This window comes from Notothenia rossii (genome assembly GCF_949606895.1).
Source record: "Notothenia rossii genome assembly, chromosome: 7".
Taxonomy (NCBI): domain Eukaryota; kingdom Metazoa; phylum Chordata; class Actinopteri; order Perciformes; family Nototheniidae; genus Notothenia; species Notothenia rossii.
Genome location: NC_136905.1, coordinates 25,178,789 through 25,197,237, shown reverse-complemented (window position 1 = coordinate 25,197,237; position 18,449 = coordinate 25,178,789). Strand labels below are relative to the sequence as shown.

The 18,449-nt window shown below is 41.2% G+C and overlaps 3 protein-coding genes across 4 annotated transcripts in view; 2 read left to right on the top strand and 1 right to left on the bottom strand.

Annotated features, from left to right (window-relative positions):
• The window catches only part of dnah5 (dynein, axonemal, heavy chain 5), a 142,048-nt gene that overhangs the window by 59,419 nt on the left and 64,180 nt on the right, over nt 1–18,449 (top strand). For both annotated transcript variants that reach the window (XM_079693697.1, XM_079693696.1), the window contains 2 exons: nt 22–152; nt 1,017–1,170. In XM_079693697.1, the coding sequence (XP_079549823.1) occupies nt 22–152; nt 1,017–1,170 (285 nt within the window). The remainder of the gene's footprint in view (nt 1–21; nt 153–1,016; nt 1,171–18,449) is intronic.
• On the top strand, nt 2,781–4,956 carry LOC307047003 (uncharacterized protein). The gene is made up of 3 exons (XM_079693703.1): nt 2,781–3,857; nt 4,225–4,443; nt 4,526–4,956. Exons 1-3 carry the CDS (start codon nt 3,499–3,501, stop codon nt 4,731–4,733), a joined length of 786 nt encoding a protein of 261 aa, XP_079549829.1. The 5' UTR covers nt 2,781–3,498; the 3' UTR covers nt 4,734–4,956.
• On the bottom strand, nt 5,354–9,975 carry LOC307047002 (G2/M phase-specific E3 ubiquitin-protein ligase-like). Its single transcript, XM_079693702.1, has 13 exons — nt 9,462–9,975; nt 9,110–9,228; nt 8,725–9,031; nt 8,545–8,624; nt 8,271–8,329; nt 7,982–8,021; nt 7,834–7,901; nt 7,655–7,744; nt 7,206–7,519; nt 6,847–7,025; nt 6,254–6,426; nt 5,750–5,964; nt 5,354–5,673 (listed from the first exon to the last, which is right to left on the bottom strand). Exons 1-13 carry the CDS (start codon nt 9,634–9,636, stop codon nt 5,438–5,440), a joined length of 2,055 nt encoding a protein of 684 aa, XP_079549828.1. The 5' UTR covers nt 9,637–9,975; the 3' UTR covers nt 5,354–5,437.

The window sequence follows — 18,449 nt, the reverse complement described above, 5'->3', positions numbered from 1 at the left end:
GATGAGTCTTTGTGTGTGTAGGTGTCGAGGATAATCCGGACGCCTGGAGGAAATGCCTTGTTGGTGGGTGTTGGGGGTTCAGGCAAACAGAGCCTGACCAGACTGGCCTCATTCATTGCTGGATACAAGATCTTCCAGATAACTCTCACACGGTGAGGCGCACATACAATAGAAAAAAAATACATCCTTTTCATTTCAATAGGTTGAATTGTATAGTTTGTTCTGTTTAGTCAAGAGATCAAACGGAAACTTGTGCTCTGTGTGCAAATATCTGATCACCATTACAAAGTATGAATATTCTGTCTCATTTCTGACATTTGATAATGATTCATCATTCATTAATCAGGATCTGCAAATCAAAATGAAGTTCTGAAAGATGATAGTTATTGTTTAATATCTTTGCAGCCCTGGCCCCTCATCCATTGTGTCTTCTCTTTGACACAATATAATTGTCTCCTATGAGAGTCTCTTCAGTGCACTTGATTGATCAGAATAAGAAAAACACTCTTTTGCTTTTTCTGTGTCATTTTTCTCTGCTTGCTTTGGCTTACAAATAGCCTTTCTCATTGTTCTGTGTCTCACTCTGGACTCTCCCTTGCTCTACCAACCCATCAAATCATTTTTCTGCTTAAGTCCCCATGTTGATTTGTCGCAGTCTTATTTTCCATATGCTCTCTGCCTCACAGATTTTAGTGTTTGGTATTAATATAAATGACCATCTTGACTCTGCAGCCCTACTTGAAGAAAACCTGGACCATGTTTACTTCTCTTTTTACACAGTTGCCTTTTCCATGCAGGGCCATACTCTGTTTCTCGTGCAGACACAATTTGATTCTCTGAAATCTAACTTTTACGTTGATTTCAAGTAAAAACGATCCCTGCTTTTAAATGTTGTCATTTTAAATCTGTTCTATTCTATTGATGCAGTTTGTCACCAATGAGTAATGCGATTAATTCCATACATTGATAATCCACTTTCACTCTTCATGTATTTGATGCATTCTGTTCTTTGCCAGCTCATACAACACAGCCAACCTGATGGACGACCTGAAGGGTTTGTACAGAACAGCTGGCCAACAGGGCAAAGGCATCAGCTTCCTCTTTACTGACAACGAAATCAAAGAGGAATCCTTCCTCGAGTACATGAACAATGTCCTGTCATCTGGAGAGGTGAGAAGCCCAAACATGCCACAAAGCCACACATACATGATTTTCGTGATATACACTTTGAAAAAGTGAAAGCAGCTGGTGTTTGAAATCAAAAGGTCTGTTGCTGTGAAGTAGGAACAAATAAACTCCTAGGAAAGATACACAAATGATAGTGGTTAGAGATAGGCCATTGTAAGTCTCTAATGTTAGCAGTGTAATTCATAAGGTGGGGCAAATGGAAACTCAGAACAACGCAGAGAGAAAGTAACCCCGAATAAATAATAAGATACGTATTTTTCAAAGCTATGTAGTAATATAATGTAAAGATTGTTCTAAGAAGTGTGTATACTACATATTTTTCTTCAATATATTTTTTGTATTCAAGTATTGCTTTTGAGAAAATGTCTTCATTAAGAGTAGTACTCTTAAGAAGTCAACTATAAACAAGTATTCTCTTTTGATAAATGACCTGGCACACTTGTTTTTACAGCTGAAACATTTTTGAAAATCATAACACACTTTATCACGAGGCATACAAAAAGGTGCACAGACTCATATTGACTCATACTTGCATGAGATCTAGTTTGCCCCTCAAGAAAAGCTGTAATTATTGGTTTGTTGTGCTGTTGAAACTGACTGCTGGCATTCAACCTTGAATAGCACAAACATTTATTATTGAGTTACCAAGTAAAAGACAGCTCAGGCCAAGAGCAGAGAGAATAATTCTGTCTCTATTTGGTCTATGAGCAGTGAAGTTTATATCAAATTAAAAAGCAAATTGCATTTTCGTTGTCAATACGATAGCGTTTCATAATTATATTTGATTGATTTGGATGTAATGAATTGAAGCTGTTACTGGCAGGAAGATTAGATGCAGCTAGGTCCAAAGCACTTTTCCTGCTCCTGTAACTTATTTTGACAGACCTTTTGTCTTCACATTGTTCCAACATTACGAACCCTGGTGTGAGCGTTTGAAAGAGAGAATGACTAAATAACAGATGTATCAAAGAAGTTAACACAGCAACTGCTTTCTACTGTTTACTAACCCCGACTAAACATTTAATACTTTAATCACGCCTAATCAAGCTATTTAAATTAAATACAGTATCTCTTCCTTATATTTCTCGGTCAGGTTGCTACCCCTACTACTAAAATGTTAATTTGTTTAACCTGTTTGTCATGCAGCTCAAACTGTGAAGAAAGCACCCTGTCTTAAGACAATATCTTAGTAGTAAGCAGAAAACCCATTTTATACATTTCTGTTCCATTTTCCACATTTAGGACTCTAAAGTTGTTATCTATCATGCAAAATGCACTTTTTTATGTATGTTATACATAAATATGTGTCTCCGGTGTGCCAGGGAACTCACGCAGCGTCAGAAAATAAAACCCTTTCTCTTTTCCTCCGTACCCAAATCTTTTAAAAACGGGGGTACAACGAGCAGATACAGATTTGCTGCTGATATGACGCCAAATCGGTGGCGGACCCACAGAAAGTTGCTATCAGAAACAATGCATGACGTGTTTTGGACGTAATCTCGTCTTTGTTTACATTAGCAAACCTCGCTAACACTCAGAGCTAACCTGTAGTGTAGGGCAGGGGTTCCCAACCCCCGGTCCGCGGAGGTGTTACTACGGTGGCTGGGAAGTGCAATGGACAATTACAAAGTGTGAAACACTTTAACAAAGCTTGAGACAAATTTACATTTTATAAAACAAAATTACATTAGCAAAAACACTTTTACCAAGGATAAAACAATTTAACATTAACAAAAACAAATTAACAAAATGCAAAACACTTTAACATTTCCCGAAACACTTTAACATTTCCCGAAACACATTAACATTTCCCGAAACACATTTACAAACCAGAATTAAACCGGAAGTGACGTGACGTGACGTGACGTGACCATAGGACGTGACGTGATTGGCTCAAATTTAAATTTGTTTTGGCGGAAAGACCGAAGGTACGAGTGTGTTTCATATACAGTCTATGGTGTGTTTACGTTCGGTAAACATGTTTTGTCCGTTTTGTGGAAACAACCTGGAACAAGTGACACGGTTTTGCCTTTCGTGTGGAGGATCTCTGGAGTGTTTAAAGGACACGGGTCAGACAGAAGGACCAGATATCTTGCATCATTGCGTGCAATATTTTAATGAAGGTCACTCGTATGCTGTAATCGTGGACATTTTGTCTACCTTTCACGGTGTAAAAATCAGTTTGCGGACTCTTAAAAGCAAACTGAATCAAGCCGGGTTTTACCGCAGAAAGGGTTAGAGTTAGAGCTTAACCCTCGAGGCTGCGAGAGGAGATCTCGCAGAAGGTTTATAAGGAGAACCTACCACTCAATGGGACCGAACTATATGTGGCATGCTGACGGTTATGACAAACTTAAGCCATTCGGTGTGGCCCTTTCAGGATGCATAGATGGATTTTCACGTAAAGTACTATGGCTTGAATGTGGTCCAACAAACAATAACCCAAGAGTTATCGCTCAATATTTCCTCAAATGTGTGCGAACCCTCGGTGTCATCCCCATGAGGCTGCGGACTGATTGTGGCACGGAGAACGGAATTATGGCTGCAATTCAGTGTACCCTACGTCACCATCACCATGACTACTACTCTGGAGCGTCCAGCCACATGTATGGCACATCCATGACTAATCAGCGCATTGAGTCCTGGTGGTCCATATTAAGAAAGGGAAGGTAAGTGTTTATCATTATTTTCTATTACTTGCCAACCCTGTCAGACAAACAACATTTGCTTAGCTAAAGTGTATCAGTTTTTATTATAATAGATATAATATATAGCCTGTAGTCTATGACCCAGACTATACAAGGCCTTTCTTTAGAACTTCTTTTTGGCAGAAATAAAGTTAGAAACTGTGAACATCTAAGCGTGGGTTTTGGATTGAACAGCGGCCCCTGAGGGGACGTAGGTTGTGAAGCAAATAAATTATGAAATAGACACTCAATGATTTGTTGTTGATTTTACTGGTAACCTTTTAATGTAATTTGTAGAATTGTTGTATATTGCTTAATAATTCACTTGAAAATATATCAATTTCTATAGGTCTCAGTTCTGGATGGAGCTATTTGCAGACCTCCGAGATGCTGGATACTTCAACGGGAGTCACGAGCATCAGTGCCTTCTGAGATTCTGCTTCGTTGATGTTATTCAGAAGGACTTGGATGAGTGTGTGAGACTGTGGAACAGTCACAGGATTCGCCCTTCCAGAACAGCATCATGTCCAGGAGGAGTGCCCAATGAACTGTACTACTTGCCACACAGGTAATACATTGGTGATGGATTGATACTTCTTTGTGTTTTTATCTTAAATGTAAATAAATACTATATCTTCTATTTAACATAGATTTGGCTCCAGGGACTGTGGATTTGAGATTGAACAGGCAGAATTGGATGCTGTTCCTGAGACAAGCCTGTCAATAGCTCCATGTGGGGACCAAAACATGCAAGAGTACTTGGACTTTGCTATGGAGCGCAATGACCTACAGAAGCCAGAGAACTGGGAGACTGCATCAGAACTGTACATGAAGCTGAAAGAATATGCTCAGTTATAAAGTAATCGAAAAGGTATTCAGAAGTACAGTAGCACTGTTTCACCACTCCAAATCAGATTTCAGGGCTCAACAATGCTTGGTTTCATGGTTTGTCAGACTGCATTTACTCTTTCCCCTGTGACGTATCCAAATGATTATGGTACCTGTTCATCCGAAGACTGGTCCTATTTAGAAAAAAGATATTCCCATACATTTTTAAATAAAAACAGCATTTTGAAATGAACATTGTTTCCAGCCAATCACCATATTTGTTTCAATGTCATTTATACGGCACCAAATCACAGCATAAATATCTTAATCATTATAAAATATAACCGGAATAACAACAAACAACGCTCCAATTAGCAAGCACAAACAAGGTTATGTTGTGTGTGTAATTGTGTGCAGAAAGAACATTTCTGTATAAGTCTTATTTCAACCATGTGGACTCACTGGAAACCTGAGAATGAATGACTGATTTACAACAAAGAAGCTATGGGTGGCAATGTGAAATATGTATAGCAAAGTTCAGAGTATTTATAAAAATTGTATAGGTATAGAACAATACTTTGATTTTGTCCCAAACTAAATGGACAACATGAGCTGTAAGAAGAAAAAAAAACACGTTCACATCCAACAACAACTATGAACAACCTTTATAGAGTGTTTACTCTATGAAAAACCTTCATAGAGTCTGTACTCTATGGGTCATCCAGTCACATGACTTAAAAACAGCCAAATCCTGGAGAATTTTGCATTCCAAAGTCCATTTGGGACTTAAACACATTGTATGCGTCAAGGAGAGGTAGTTTTAATGTGTTGGAACATGTGTTTGCCATTGGGAATGGAGAATCATCAAGGAACTCTATTCCTGGCGATGGTTCAAATCCAGATGGGGGAAGTGAAGTCAGCCCAGTCGCAAACATCAAAACATCTTCCAAAGACACAGCAGTCTGGCTTTCTGCAAAGAAAACATGTTCAGATACATTTTGGCAATGTGTTTCCTGAAATAGTTATAAAAACAGCGATTTACAAACCTTCACAATCGAGGAGATAGTCTGCCCAGTAGCCCAAAGTTTGACTTTCCCTAAGCCTCCTGTTACTCCCTGGTGGACTGAGGTCAGGCTTGAAGAGTCGCTCAAGTTCCAGAGCAGTAAGTCGCTTTTCAGAGTGGCACAGGACCGGGGCCAGCAGAGTAGGGTGCTGCTGTAGTGCGTTTAAAAACTGAAGGGCTGAAAGACCCTCCTTGAATCTGAAGAGTGAACAAAAAAAATATTTCATCACAAAGTCACATTTAAATAACCTAATACCTAAAACAAGGGGGGGGTGGCATGAGCACTTAAAGATTGGCACAAGACAGGCAGGGAAAGGAGAGACGGACGTCCCATATCAGTTATACTACACAGGCACACATTTTGACACTGACTAATTGCTAACAGATAAACATAGAATAAACCAAAGAGGGGGACCATGAGGAATTTTAAACAAAAAATTCTTACATACATTAAAAAAAAATCATATGAATACAAATATGATCTTACCTCTCAATTACAGAGGAGTTTCGGCCAATAATGTACCACTGGAGGTAGTCTGACACAATATCATTCTTTCCTTCAACAGAAGCCACATGTCTCAGACAACCTGCTGTCTGTAACATTGTGCTGTGTCTCATGGTCATTTCTCGCAAGGCATCCACTGAGGCAGCATTCTCAATCTGAAGATTATAAAATGGATATAAACAATCCAGTCAATAACTGCATGTACTGTATATTCTTGCCATTTTTTTTCCATTGCAAGATTTATATATTACTATTACTACTATCCTTGTACAATATATACCTGGCTGCTAAATCCTCTATTACAGGATGTGTTTTTTGTAAATTGTGTTTGTGTATCTTTACTAGTTTTTTATCATTCTTCTTAGGTAACATTAAGTTGTCTTTGGCTCTATTCTGCTCCAACAATGTAAATGTCCCCTCTGTGGGACTAATAAGGGTATTCTGATTCTGATCACAAAACAAAAAATGAAGCCAATTCGGTGTATGTGATAAAGGTAAAGTAAAGATGTCTCAAAACACTGCAGGAACTACATAATAATCCACCCTACCACACTGTTGCTGTATGCAATTCTCACCTCTTGTAAAGCTTTCCCTACTTCTTCATCAGTTATTAAATCAACTGTTGCTTTGAATGAAGGCTGGCCTGCAAGATAATGTACAAGATCTTCTGACAGAAAATGTGGCCCTGGACCTCCATGCACAACTGACACTGCAATCATCTTTCCTGCCAAGTAGTATTCATCCTCCCTAACAGCTGTGAATAAAGGTATTCATATTGCAAAATTAAAACTTTATTTAGTATATACTTTAATGTACTGTAATGAAACTCAACGTTTTGGAAAAAATTGTTCAAGCAACAAATCATATGTCATGTGATATATATGGTTAATGATCATTAACAATTGTATTAGTACACTTCTAACCGTATGCATACCATTTGCATTGTAGACCAAGAAGCGGCGTCCGTCTGGCCCATCAAAAATGGGCCGGTCTTTCAGATTCTTCATCAGTAGAGATAACAACTCTCTCCTGGGACCACCTGAGTCAATTCCTTCTTCGAAAACACCAACATCATCAGTGAATTTTACCAGCATGTCACAGTTTTCTGAATACGATGTACGCTTGAAACCTCTGACTGCTCCATCCCAAACATTAGCCCTTGAAATGTTGAACCGGCTGACTCTTCCATGATCAATAGGCTGTGAGAGGTTAGCAATAATGGCAGGTAATGTAATGTTCATCTCCTCCCTGTAAAGGAAAAAAAGTGACCTTATTAGTGGATATTCCAGAGAGTGCACAAACAGTTTAAAAAAAAAAATGTTGTACCAGAAATATTGTACAGAGAAAAAAAATGTAATGTCACTGTAATAGCTGTCCGTTTACATTTCAGTGTCCAATAAACTCGTCATGTTGACTGCAACCAGCTCTTCGTCCTCTTCTTCAACACATGGTGCATACAGGTCTGTGTATGTACTGTTAGGAAGTGATCATTCCCATGTTAAAACATCTTACAAACAAAAATGTCTTTCTCGTGTAAGTGAGTTACTAACATTTGTACTTACCTGTAGCAAGTAGTCTTGTCTGTATTTGTTTTGGGTGGACCCATATCCTCAGTATCAGATATTACGATCTGAAATACAAATACAAATTTCTGTAACAAAACAACACTGAACATTAGAAACATCAGGCTTCCACAATCTGCCTCAATACCTGTCCAGGCTGAGTTGTGGATGAATGTCCAAGTGCCTTCCTGAAACATGATAAAATTGATAAAATTATTAACTTCATGATACAGGGTATAGTTGAGTTTTAAGTAACATTTAGAGGTAGGAGGAACCATAAGATTTATAAATAACAGATTATTTTTGTTTGAAATTAGATTAAACATGACATGTATGGTATTTTTGTATCCATGTTCACCAGAGAAAATGCTGTGGCCTATTCTTATCATCCACTTAAAGATAAATTACTTATTTTGTAAAAATAAGTACAAACTTACCCTTCATTTTCCGGTTTGTGTTTTGGAGTACTTTTGTTTCGTGGTTCAAATTCAAATACCTGAGAGTAAAAGTGTACAATTATCAACAGCTTCCATTATTGTTCCCTTACCACATATGTCTATCAACAGTGAAACGTTGTGAGTGTTTCTGATAGTAATTGTAACTGCCAAGTTGGTTCTTCTAAAATATTTACCAGAATATAGATTTCCTGCTTAAAATCAAATGTATATGAAAAATAAATAAATGAACATTAAAATAAAATCATTTACGCACCACAGTGTCAGCCTGATTGAATTCAGCTGTGCTCCTAGATGTGATGACAATATCCGAATCAGAGTCTGAGGTATCATCCCCTGTAGTAAAAGCAAAACGTTCAACACATTATTATGTATGCTGCAGTAGAGGATGTTAACATGTAAACAATTAAAATATTGAATAATAACATCCACAAACCTCCTCTAAAATGTTTCTCAAGGCAAATGAAAAGGGTGATCCTGGCATATGCCTTTCCTAAATCCTTTTTATATTCTGCCAATGTGAATGGCTTTTCTGAACCAGGCACATTGACAACCTCTGAGCAGTCTGGATACAAAAGGACGTACGGTCCTTCATCCATGTCCTTGTTAAAGGCTTTCATTTTCTGGACAGCTCGTTCCAGTATAGCAGGTGCTGCTACCTCCGGGTCTGTAAACAACGGGAGTGTTTTCCCTCTCCGAGGCTTTAAATCAACTCCTTGTGGCGACATCATTCCTATGTTTATCTAGTAAAATAGCAGAGATATAAGTAATGAAACACACAGAGACACTGAGATTTCTATGAAACGGTTAATGCAGCTTACCTGGACTCGTCTCTTTTCTTGTTTAAGTCTTCCTTTCCCACAGTTAAAAGACTGTTTCTCTTTTGACTTTGAGTTTCTGTACTCCATGAAAAGTTTATAGGATCGGCCTGGTTGTTCTGCTATGAATAGTTCCAATAAAAATATAATAATTAGCAGCTCCAACAATCAGCAAAAGCAAGTGTGCATTAAAGTTTACGGAAAACCTAAAAATAAAAACTAGCATATTAGCTCAATGCGTTGCTATTCCGTTAAGACATGGATTGGTATTTGACTGATATGAAACTGTGATTGAACTTTTATTTACTGCATGTCTTACATTAGCATCACAAAGCTAGCGCAATACTACACTTACTTTGTTTCGCATTTTCCGGCTGTTTCGATGTCCCCTGTGCGCTTGGTACACCCGTCTGGTCCGTGTCCTTTAAACACTCCAGAGATCCTCCACACGAAAGGCAAAACCGTGTCACTTGTTCCAGGTTGTTTCCACAAAACGGACAAAACATGTTTACCGAACGTAAACACACCATAGACTGTATATGAAACACACTCGCACCTTCGGTCTTTCCGCCAAAACAAATTTAAATTTGAGCCAATCACGTCACGTCCTATGGTCACGTCACGTCACGTCAAGTCACTTCCGGTTTGATTCTGGTTTGTAAATGTGTTTCGGGAAATGTTAATGTGTTTCGGGAAATGTTAAAGTGTTTCGGGAAATGCTAAAGTGTTTTGCATTTTCTTAATTTGTTTTTGTTAATGTTAAATTGTTTTATCCTTGGTAAAAGTGTTTTTGCTAATGTAATTTTGTTTTATAAAATGTAAATTTGTCTCAAGCTTTGTTAAAGTGTTTCACACTTTGTAATTGTCCATTGCACTTCCCAGCCACCGTATGTTACTGCCGGGCCGCGAAATAGCTGTGAGATTATCGTAATATTTGCAGAATTATAAGTATATGAAAATATTTCATCAAAAAAAAATTCAATTTTTATTTTATTTTCGCACCTATAGGCTACAGTCATATTATTTCATCCAAAACATACAAAATAAGTCAAAATTGGTTAGCATAAGGTCTCAGCCTCTCGTGCGCAGAGAAAGTTACCGGTGTGCCAATAGGAAGTGGAGCACACAGGAGACAACCATTTCATCGCAGACTGTTATGTTTATGTGGGGAAATGGCAGTGCTGTGGTGACCACCTATTAATACACTGGGTTACATAATTCATACATGGAACTACAGTTGGGGGTATTGTTCCCACACGGACATGTTATGTGTTTACTATATATTTTGCGTGCCCTCCTGGCTTCTCTCTCTTCTTCCCAGACTGCAACCGGACAACATGACCTTAGTTGCTCTCCAATAAAGTACCCTTTTGCACCTCCATTGCACCGCCTCCGACTCCCTATCTCTCGGCACTACAGTCCAAACATTGTTTGAGATATATTTCAAACTCGGACTTCATTTTAAGGACATTGCGGCCAGGGGTGTAGAGCTATTTTTTTATTTGTAAAACCTCCTTCACTTCATGAAATGGCTGCAGCATCAGGAGGCAGCCTCTGAGAAGTGCAGCACCAGTGCGTACACACCGCCTTCACTGTGTTCCTCGCTGCAGGCTGCTACGTTTTAACCACACACACACCTCTACATACACACACACACACACACACACACACACACACACACACACACACACACACACACACACACACACACACACACACACACACACACACACACACACACACACACACACACACACACACACACACACACACACACACACACACACACACACACACGGAACGGCCCGAAATGTCCCCCTATTACTGAAGGAAATCTCCGGTCACAAAGGCGCATGATGTGTGTGTGTATGTGCTCTGCTGTGTGTTTGTGTTCGGTGTGTTTGTGTGTGTCCAACAACGGCATTTGTTTTCAAATTACCATGAACAGTAATTTACACACATCTGGCCAACTCCATAGGTATGTGGGTGTTCCCAAAATAAATTAGTTTAATCTTAATCTCGATGTGGTGCTAAATGCTGCCGGAGTGCACCGGAACGAACGCCCCGGTTTGACGTTATTACAGTATGGCTGGCAAACAAGCCCAGGGGTCTCACTGACATTTCAGTTATATCAATATGTGTACAGTGGTCCTAATTTGTTTTGATTGTATCCTGGTTTTAAACTTTGTTAAAATGTTTGGGATGCATATTGTTCTATTATTTGTTCAGGCTGTTACATACAATTAGCCACTGTTGCCACCTATATTAGGCTATATTCTATTATATATTAATATTAATATTTGTAAAGCAGTCCTAATTTTTTGTTTTAATTGTATCCTGGTTTTAAACGTTAATATGTTTTGGATACATATTGGTATTTCTTCAGGCTGTTAAATACAATTAGCCTCTGTTGCCACCTGCTGGTGAGTAAATAATCAGTTAAAATTGACAACCGGTCCGCACATTTTTTTTTTAATGTATCTGCCGGTCCTTGGCACAATAAAGGTTGGGAAACCCTGGTGTAGAGCACATGTGTTTAAAAAGCAGGAAATAAAAACAGGAACTCACCTTGTGATAAACCTGCAAGAGAAAAAGCATTTGAGCTCTATACTGTTTCAGAAATAACCTTTGATGTGATTTAGAAGAGGATGGCATTTTATCATAACCAAATTTAACTTTATCTCCGGTAGAATTCTGATCAGACATTAGCTCTGCCACCTCTTCTTTCTTTCTTTTTCAAGCTAAGGACCCAAAATCCGCATTTCTCTAACAGGGCTGCAAAAGAGGAGTTTGAGCAGTATGAGGCATGGCTACAATGGGGGATCTGTTTGGTATTTTAAGCAAAAAACTTCACAGACATGTTTTTTATAGGTATGGTCCTACAATATATTTTTCCGATATAGCATAATAGGTCCATTTTAAAGAAGCATAGAAGGTGGAGTGCTTTTTGAGATGCTTATCATATACATTTAAATAAGTTAACACCATCAAGGAATAATTCACAATTATTTCCACAAATGTTGAAAACTGAGCATTGCTAGTAAACATCCGACCTCCACATGGGCCCTTTCTCATTTCATCAAATCCCCCTCCTTGACTCCTCGACTCCTCGGTCCTCCGGTAGTGACCCGGAAATGAATTTCAGCGCGCCATGTTGAAGGACATCTCATTTCTCTAAATGCACTTCGAGGATCGAGCGTCGAGGAGGCTCTCTGGAGGAGCTATAACCGAGGATACACCTATGGGTCCTACACGGCTCCTCCACGGATGCATTTCCGGGAATAGAGATTTTTCAAAGAGTCGTGACGCACGGTCGGACTTATCTCAGCCAATGACAGCTCTGCATGCATCCCCTGGATATTATTTTAGTAACTGCTTTCATCGCGACGCAATGTTTACAGTGAGAACAGCTGTGAGGTCCGTGCAGAAAGCAGAGCAGTGTGTAAAATATATATCACTCAGTATAACAGGCCTACTCTCTTTATTTGCTTTAGTTTAGTAGATATCTACAAACAAAGAGTCGATATTTTTCTAAAACCATTTAGTGCTTCACATAATAAAATACACAACGGCTGTAGGCTGTTTTAGGAGCTGTAGGTGTGTGTGTGTGGTGTAGGTGTGTGTGGTACAGTCAGGGTTCGAGTTACGTGGGAGCCAATGGGAGCTGAGCTCCCATAAGGAGGGGCCTGAGCTCCCACGGACCCAGTGAAATCAAACATCTGTGGGGGTCGCTAATATACATTACCAACAACCATTATTCTGATCACAAATAATGCATTTTTCAATGTAATGAGTATTATTTACGTTAACGAGGTAAATAGGCAAACAAAACAATGTTTTCCAAAAGAACTACGCATCGTATTCTCTCTTGAATGACAATATGCCTGCAATTCACCTCACCTAAGGTGCGCAATAAAATATTGCGCAATCTGTTGTGTTCTAATATACTCCTGCCAATAGGGGGCGCAGTGTAACCAGAGTATACATACAATGTTGAGAGAAGAAGAGTAAGCCCGGGAGTTGATGCTGTGGCAGTTAAGCATGACGAACAGTAAAGAGTTGAGTACCCGTATCCTCTGTCCCTTGTTTCATTAATTTCTTTCTACTAATACACAACAAATTGGCGACGAGGATGGCCGTGGCTTCTACTCCTTTACCTCCCACCTTTCTTCAGTGTCCGGGAGAACCTACTATGCCATTTGGAACATGGCTAAAAATGTTCGAAAACTACCTGCTAGTGATCGACGTGGAAGGAGCCAAGTGGCCGGATACCCGTATACGTGCAACGCTGCTACACAGCGTCGGAACCGAAGCACAGAGGATATTCTACACATTGACTGAAACGGGAACTACATACAACCATGCCGTGGCTGCACTACGGGCGCATTTCGTGCCGAAGGTAAACGTAATTGCGGAGAGACACAGGTTCCGCCAACGAGCCCAGAGACATGATGAAACAATTGCACAGTACGTCTCTGCGCTACGTGAAATGCTCGTTTTTTGTGAATTTGGAAATGCAGAACAGGATATGCTGCGTGATCAGATCGTGGAAAAAGCCTACAGTGGACGCATACGTGAACGCTTGCTGCTAGAAGACAAACTGACACTGGATAAAGCCATTCAGATTGCAAATCAGGTGGAAATGGCGGCGCGCAACGTGGCCGAGTTCTCCAACAGTGAAGTGCCTGTGAGAGAGATCAGCGCGCCAAAATGGGAACAAAAACGTCCCGCTGCAAGTAAACAAAGGCAAGGTGAGAGAAAGTCTGAGCAAGCACGAAGATGTTACAGATGTGATTCAGATAAACATATGGCCAATTCCACACAATGCCCTGCTACAAACAAAATATGCAAATCCTGTGGAAAAACTGGGCATTTTGCCAAAGTGTGTCGTTCAGAACAAAAACGTGAAGTGAGGGAGGTCGTTATTCCAGAACTGACTGTTTTATTGCTGAATAATTCTGCCCCAAAAGAGAAGAAAATAATGTGCACTGTAGATTTGGGACTTTCTCCTGCTAACCAGTCATTTGAGATGATAGTAGATACTGGTTCTTCAGTGTCACTGCTGCCGGCTCATGTGTACGAGACCTATTTCAGTCACATACCACTGAAACCTACAAAGGTTCCTCTAGTCACATACTCAAGACAGAGAATCCCAGTACTAGGGAAACTGCATTTACGTGCATTCCATGACGGAAATACTGCCTCAGCTACCCTTTTCATTGTGAAGTCAGGTTCAATACTGCTGGGCCTGGACCTGTTTGAGGCACTGGAAATGGTCATCATGAGAAACAGAGTGGTACTGAAGTCAGAGCACACAGTCAGAGAGATAACAACCCCACCTGCAACTCCTACTACACCGACACCTACTGCATCTGCACCTGTTAATACAGTTTTACCTATGGGCTGTGTTAGGAACGTAGTACACAAAGTAAGAGTGAAAGATGAGGTGAAGCCTGTGCAGCAGAAATTGAGAAGGCTTCCATTCTCAGTCAGAGATGCTGTTTCTGCAGAGTTAAAGCGCCTTCTTGATGCTGACATCATTGAAAAAATAGATGCCTCTCCCTGGGTATCACCGATCGTTGTGACTCAACGAAAGAACTCATCTAAAATAAGGATGTGTACAGACCTCAGGGAGCCTAACAAGGCCGTCATAATGGATTGCTACCCCATTCCACACATGGAGGAGCTCTTCTCAGAACTCAGAGGAGCTACCATATTCTCAACCCTCGACCTGGCTAATGCATACTACCAGCTTCCACGGCATGAGGACAGCAGAGATCTGACTGCTTTCATTACTCACGAGGGACTTTTCAGGTACAAGCGAGTTTGCTATGGGCTAGCATCAGCACCCTCAGCATTTCAGAAGATGATGTCCATGGTGCTGAAAGATTTACCTGGAGTGCAGGCATATCTGGATGATATCATCATTTACTCCTCATGCCGTGCTGAGCATGAAACCCGCCTGAAAGCAGTACTGTACCGACTGCAGGAAGCTGGACTAAGTCTCAACATAGATAAATGCAAATTCTACCAGGACAAACTAACGTATCTAGGACACAGCATAAGCAAGGAAGGTCTGCTGCCAAATGATGACCACATTGCAGCTATTCGGGATGCTCCATCACCCAGTGATCCAGTGACTCTCAGGTCTTTTCTTGGCCTAACATCGTGGTACTCCAAGTTCATACAGAACTATGCAACTGTGGTGGAACCAATGAGAGATGTGCTACGCAGAGCTACATTCACATGGACTGATGAGGCACAGAGTAGTTTTCAGCAGGTTAAACTACTCATCACAGACAGTTCATCACTCGCTCTTTTTGACCCGTCACGGCCCACCATAGTGTCTACAGATGCCTCAGACTATGGCATAGGTGGGGTGCTGACACAGATACATCGTGACAACACTGAAAGAACAGTGGCATTTGCTTCGCGCTCTCTTAGTGCTGCAGAGAGAAAGTACTCTGTGGTAGAAAAAGAAGCTTTGGCCTGTATGTGGGCTGCAGAGCGTTGGAGAACCTACTTGTGGGGAACAAAGTTCACCTTAAGGACTGATCACCAAGCTTTGACCACACTCTTGGCTACAAAAGGCATGGGGAGAGCTGGTATGAGAGTAGCACGCTGGTCGGCCAGGCTACTCTGCTTCAACTATGATATTGTCTACAGACCCGGTGCTCAGAACCATGCAGCAGATTGCCTTTCCCGCCTGCCACTGCCACACGGACAGGACTGCACCTCAGACACGGAACCAGAGATGGTTGCTGCTGTCTCTGCCCTGCTGACTGCTGTTCCCTCGTCTGACTTCACAGATGCCTGCACTTCCTGTCCAGAGTTACGTCAGCTACGCAACTACATGACAGACGGGTGGCCAGCTTCATCCAAAGGCCTGCCTGCTAACATGTTGCCGTACTACCAGGTGAGAAATGAACTTTCTGCACATGAACAACTCATTCTGAGAGGGAGTCACAGGTTAGTTGTTCCAGTAAAGCTACACTCACACATGGTATCCTTAGCACACGAGAGCCACCAAGGCATTGTACGCACAAAACAGAGACTCAGAGACTTGTATTGGTGGCCTAAAATGGATGCACTGGTACAATCGGTTATCGCCGCCTGTGTGTCCTGCCAGATGAATGATAAAACAGCTAAAACTAACCCTGCACCTATGACACCAGTCCCTCTGCCTCAGGGGCCATGGCAAAAGCTTGCCCTCGACATCGTGGGCCCATTTGAGACTGGTCCGGTGGACTGTAAGTTTGCTATTACTATGACTGACTACTATTCAAAATGGCCAGAAGTGTGTTTTGCCCCAAGATGCACTACTGCAACAGTGATCACCTTCATGAGATCAGTGTTCAGCCAAAAAGGGAACCCTGTGTCTGTGGTGACAGATAACGGTCCACAATTCACATCCTCAGAACTCGCCTTTTTCCTAGAAGAAAGAGACATCCAACACATCAGGACTACAATCTACCATCCAGAAGGAAATGGAGCGGTGGAGAGGCTAAATAGAGTGCTGAAGGAAAGCATTCTCACGGCACAGAGAGAGAACGCTCCGTGGAAAGCTCACGTTGCTGAGTTTCTTCAGGTCTACAGAGCTACACCTCACGCCACTACAGAGACATCTCCGTTCCAGCTCATGTATGGAAGAAAAATGCGAACCAAACTCTCAATCCTGCCACAGCTTAAGGATACTCAGGATCAGGAACTGAGAGACAGAGTGGAAAAGAAACAGTGGCACATGAAAACATATTCTGATGCAAAAAGAAATGCCAAGATTCCCAAAATACATCCGGGAAGCCTGGTGCGTGTGAGAAACCCGCTGCATGTCAAAAAGGGAAAGCCAAAGTTCAGTGAGCCTCTGAAAGTGACCAAGCAGAAAGGACCTCACAGTTACACACTTGATAATGGAAAAACCTGGGATGCTTCACACCTGTCGGTGCTTCCAGAAACATTCACTCCTCCATCAGAAGAAGTGAGGCCTGCTGAGCCAGCTACAGTGCATGGTGCTCAGAGCAGGAACCAGCGAATCAGAAAGCAGCCTGTTTGGATTGAGGACTATGTCACTTAAACTGTGGTTGAATTAATGTTTGAAAATGTTCTGCATATTGTGATATGTGAAGTTATTATCATTACAGATGGTTTCATGGTTACTACGTAAGTGTCTGTTTAAAATGCTAATGTTATGCATGCTGTTCAAGGGGAGAGGTAACTCTTTTTAAGAAGGGGGGAAATGTTGTGTTCTAATATACTCCTGCCAATAGGGGGCGCAGTGTAACCAGAGTATACATACAATGTTGAGAGAAGAAGAGTAAGCCCGGGAGTTGATGCTGTGGCAGTTAAGCATGACGAACAGTAAAGAGTTGAGTACCCGTATCCTCTGTCCCTTGTTTCATTAATTTCTTTCTACTAATACACAACACAATCTATGCCTGTGAGGCTGTGAACGTGCTGCGCACACCTGAAGAATGAACCGTTATATCAACAGACATTCAAATATATTGACAAGATACACACATACATACTACGAGTACCGTAGGCTAGCAGACGATTACCATGCCGCCCAAAAAAAGGCCACTGCCGCCGACGGGGTCTACAAGCCTGGCTAGTTTTGGTTTTCTCACAACGAAACAAAAAAACAGCTTTTGACAACCAAAATGCACCTGCAAGCGTGACAGCTTGCACTAACCTTGCTGCTACGGAGGATGCTGTCTTTGGTAAAGTAAGTGTGTGTGTGTGTGTGTGTGTGTGTGTGTGTGTGTGTGTGTGTGTGTGTGTGTGACCACGTAATTAGCAGTGAAGTCAGTCTCTCTCTCTCGTTTTATCTGTGAGAGCTAATTTTTGTATTTTCTTTAATTTGTATAGCTCTTACGTTATGTTATTGATTGTGTACGAGTTGATGTGTTTGAGCATGCGCAGTCTGTCCTGAAGTTGTGGAGAGAGAGTAAAACGTAATAAACGGAGGCACTGTTTGTGACGCTCCACAAGTACAGAGTTCCTGAGTTTTTGTGATTTTGTAATTATCTTTAAAGCCCTAACACATCAGACACTAATTGTATACTCGCAAGGGTGTGCAATATATACCATCAGTTGGAGTCTGCACCTCCAAGTTGCGCAATACATTATTGCGAAATCTATGCCTGTGACTGTGTGCGTGCGCACCTGCGGGCCACACTTGGAGCAGAGACATCTAGCCTGTAAAAGTGGACAAAAGTGAGCGGTGAGGACCAGCTCGCTGCTGCACAAATGTCTTGGATGGAAAAACCCTTGAACAAAGCCCAGGATGTAGCAAGTCCACGACTAGAAGGAGCACGCAGGCCCGTTGGTGCCTGCAAACCCTGAT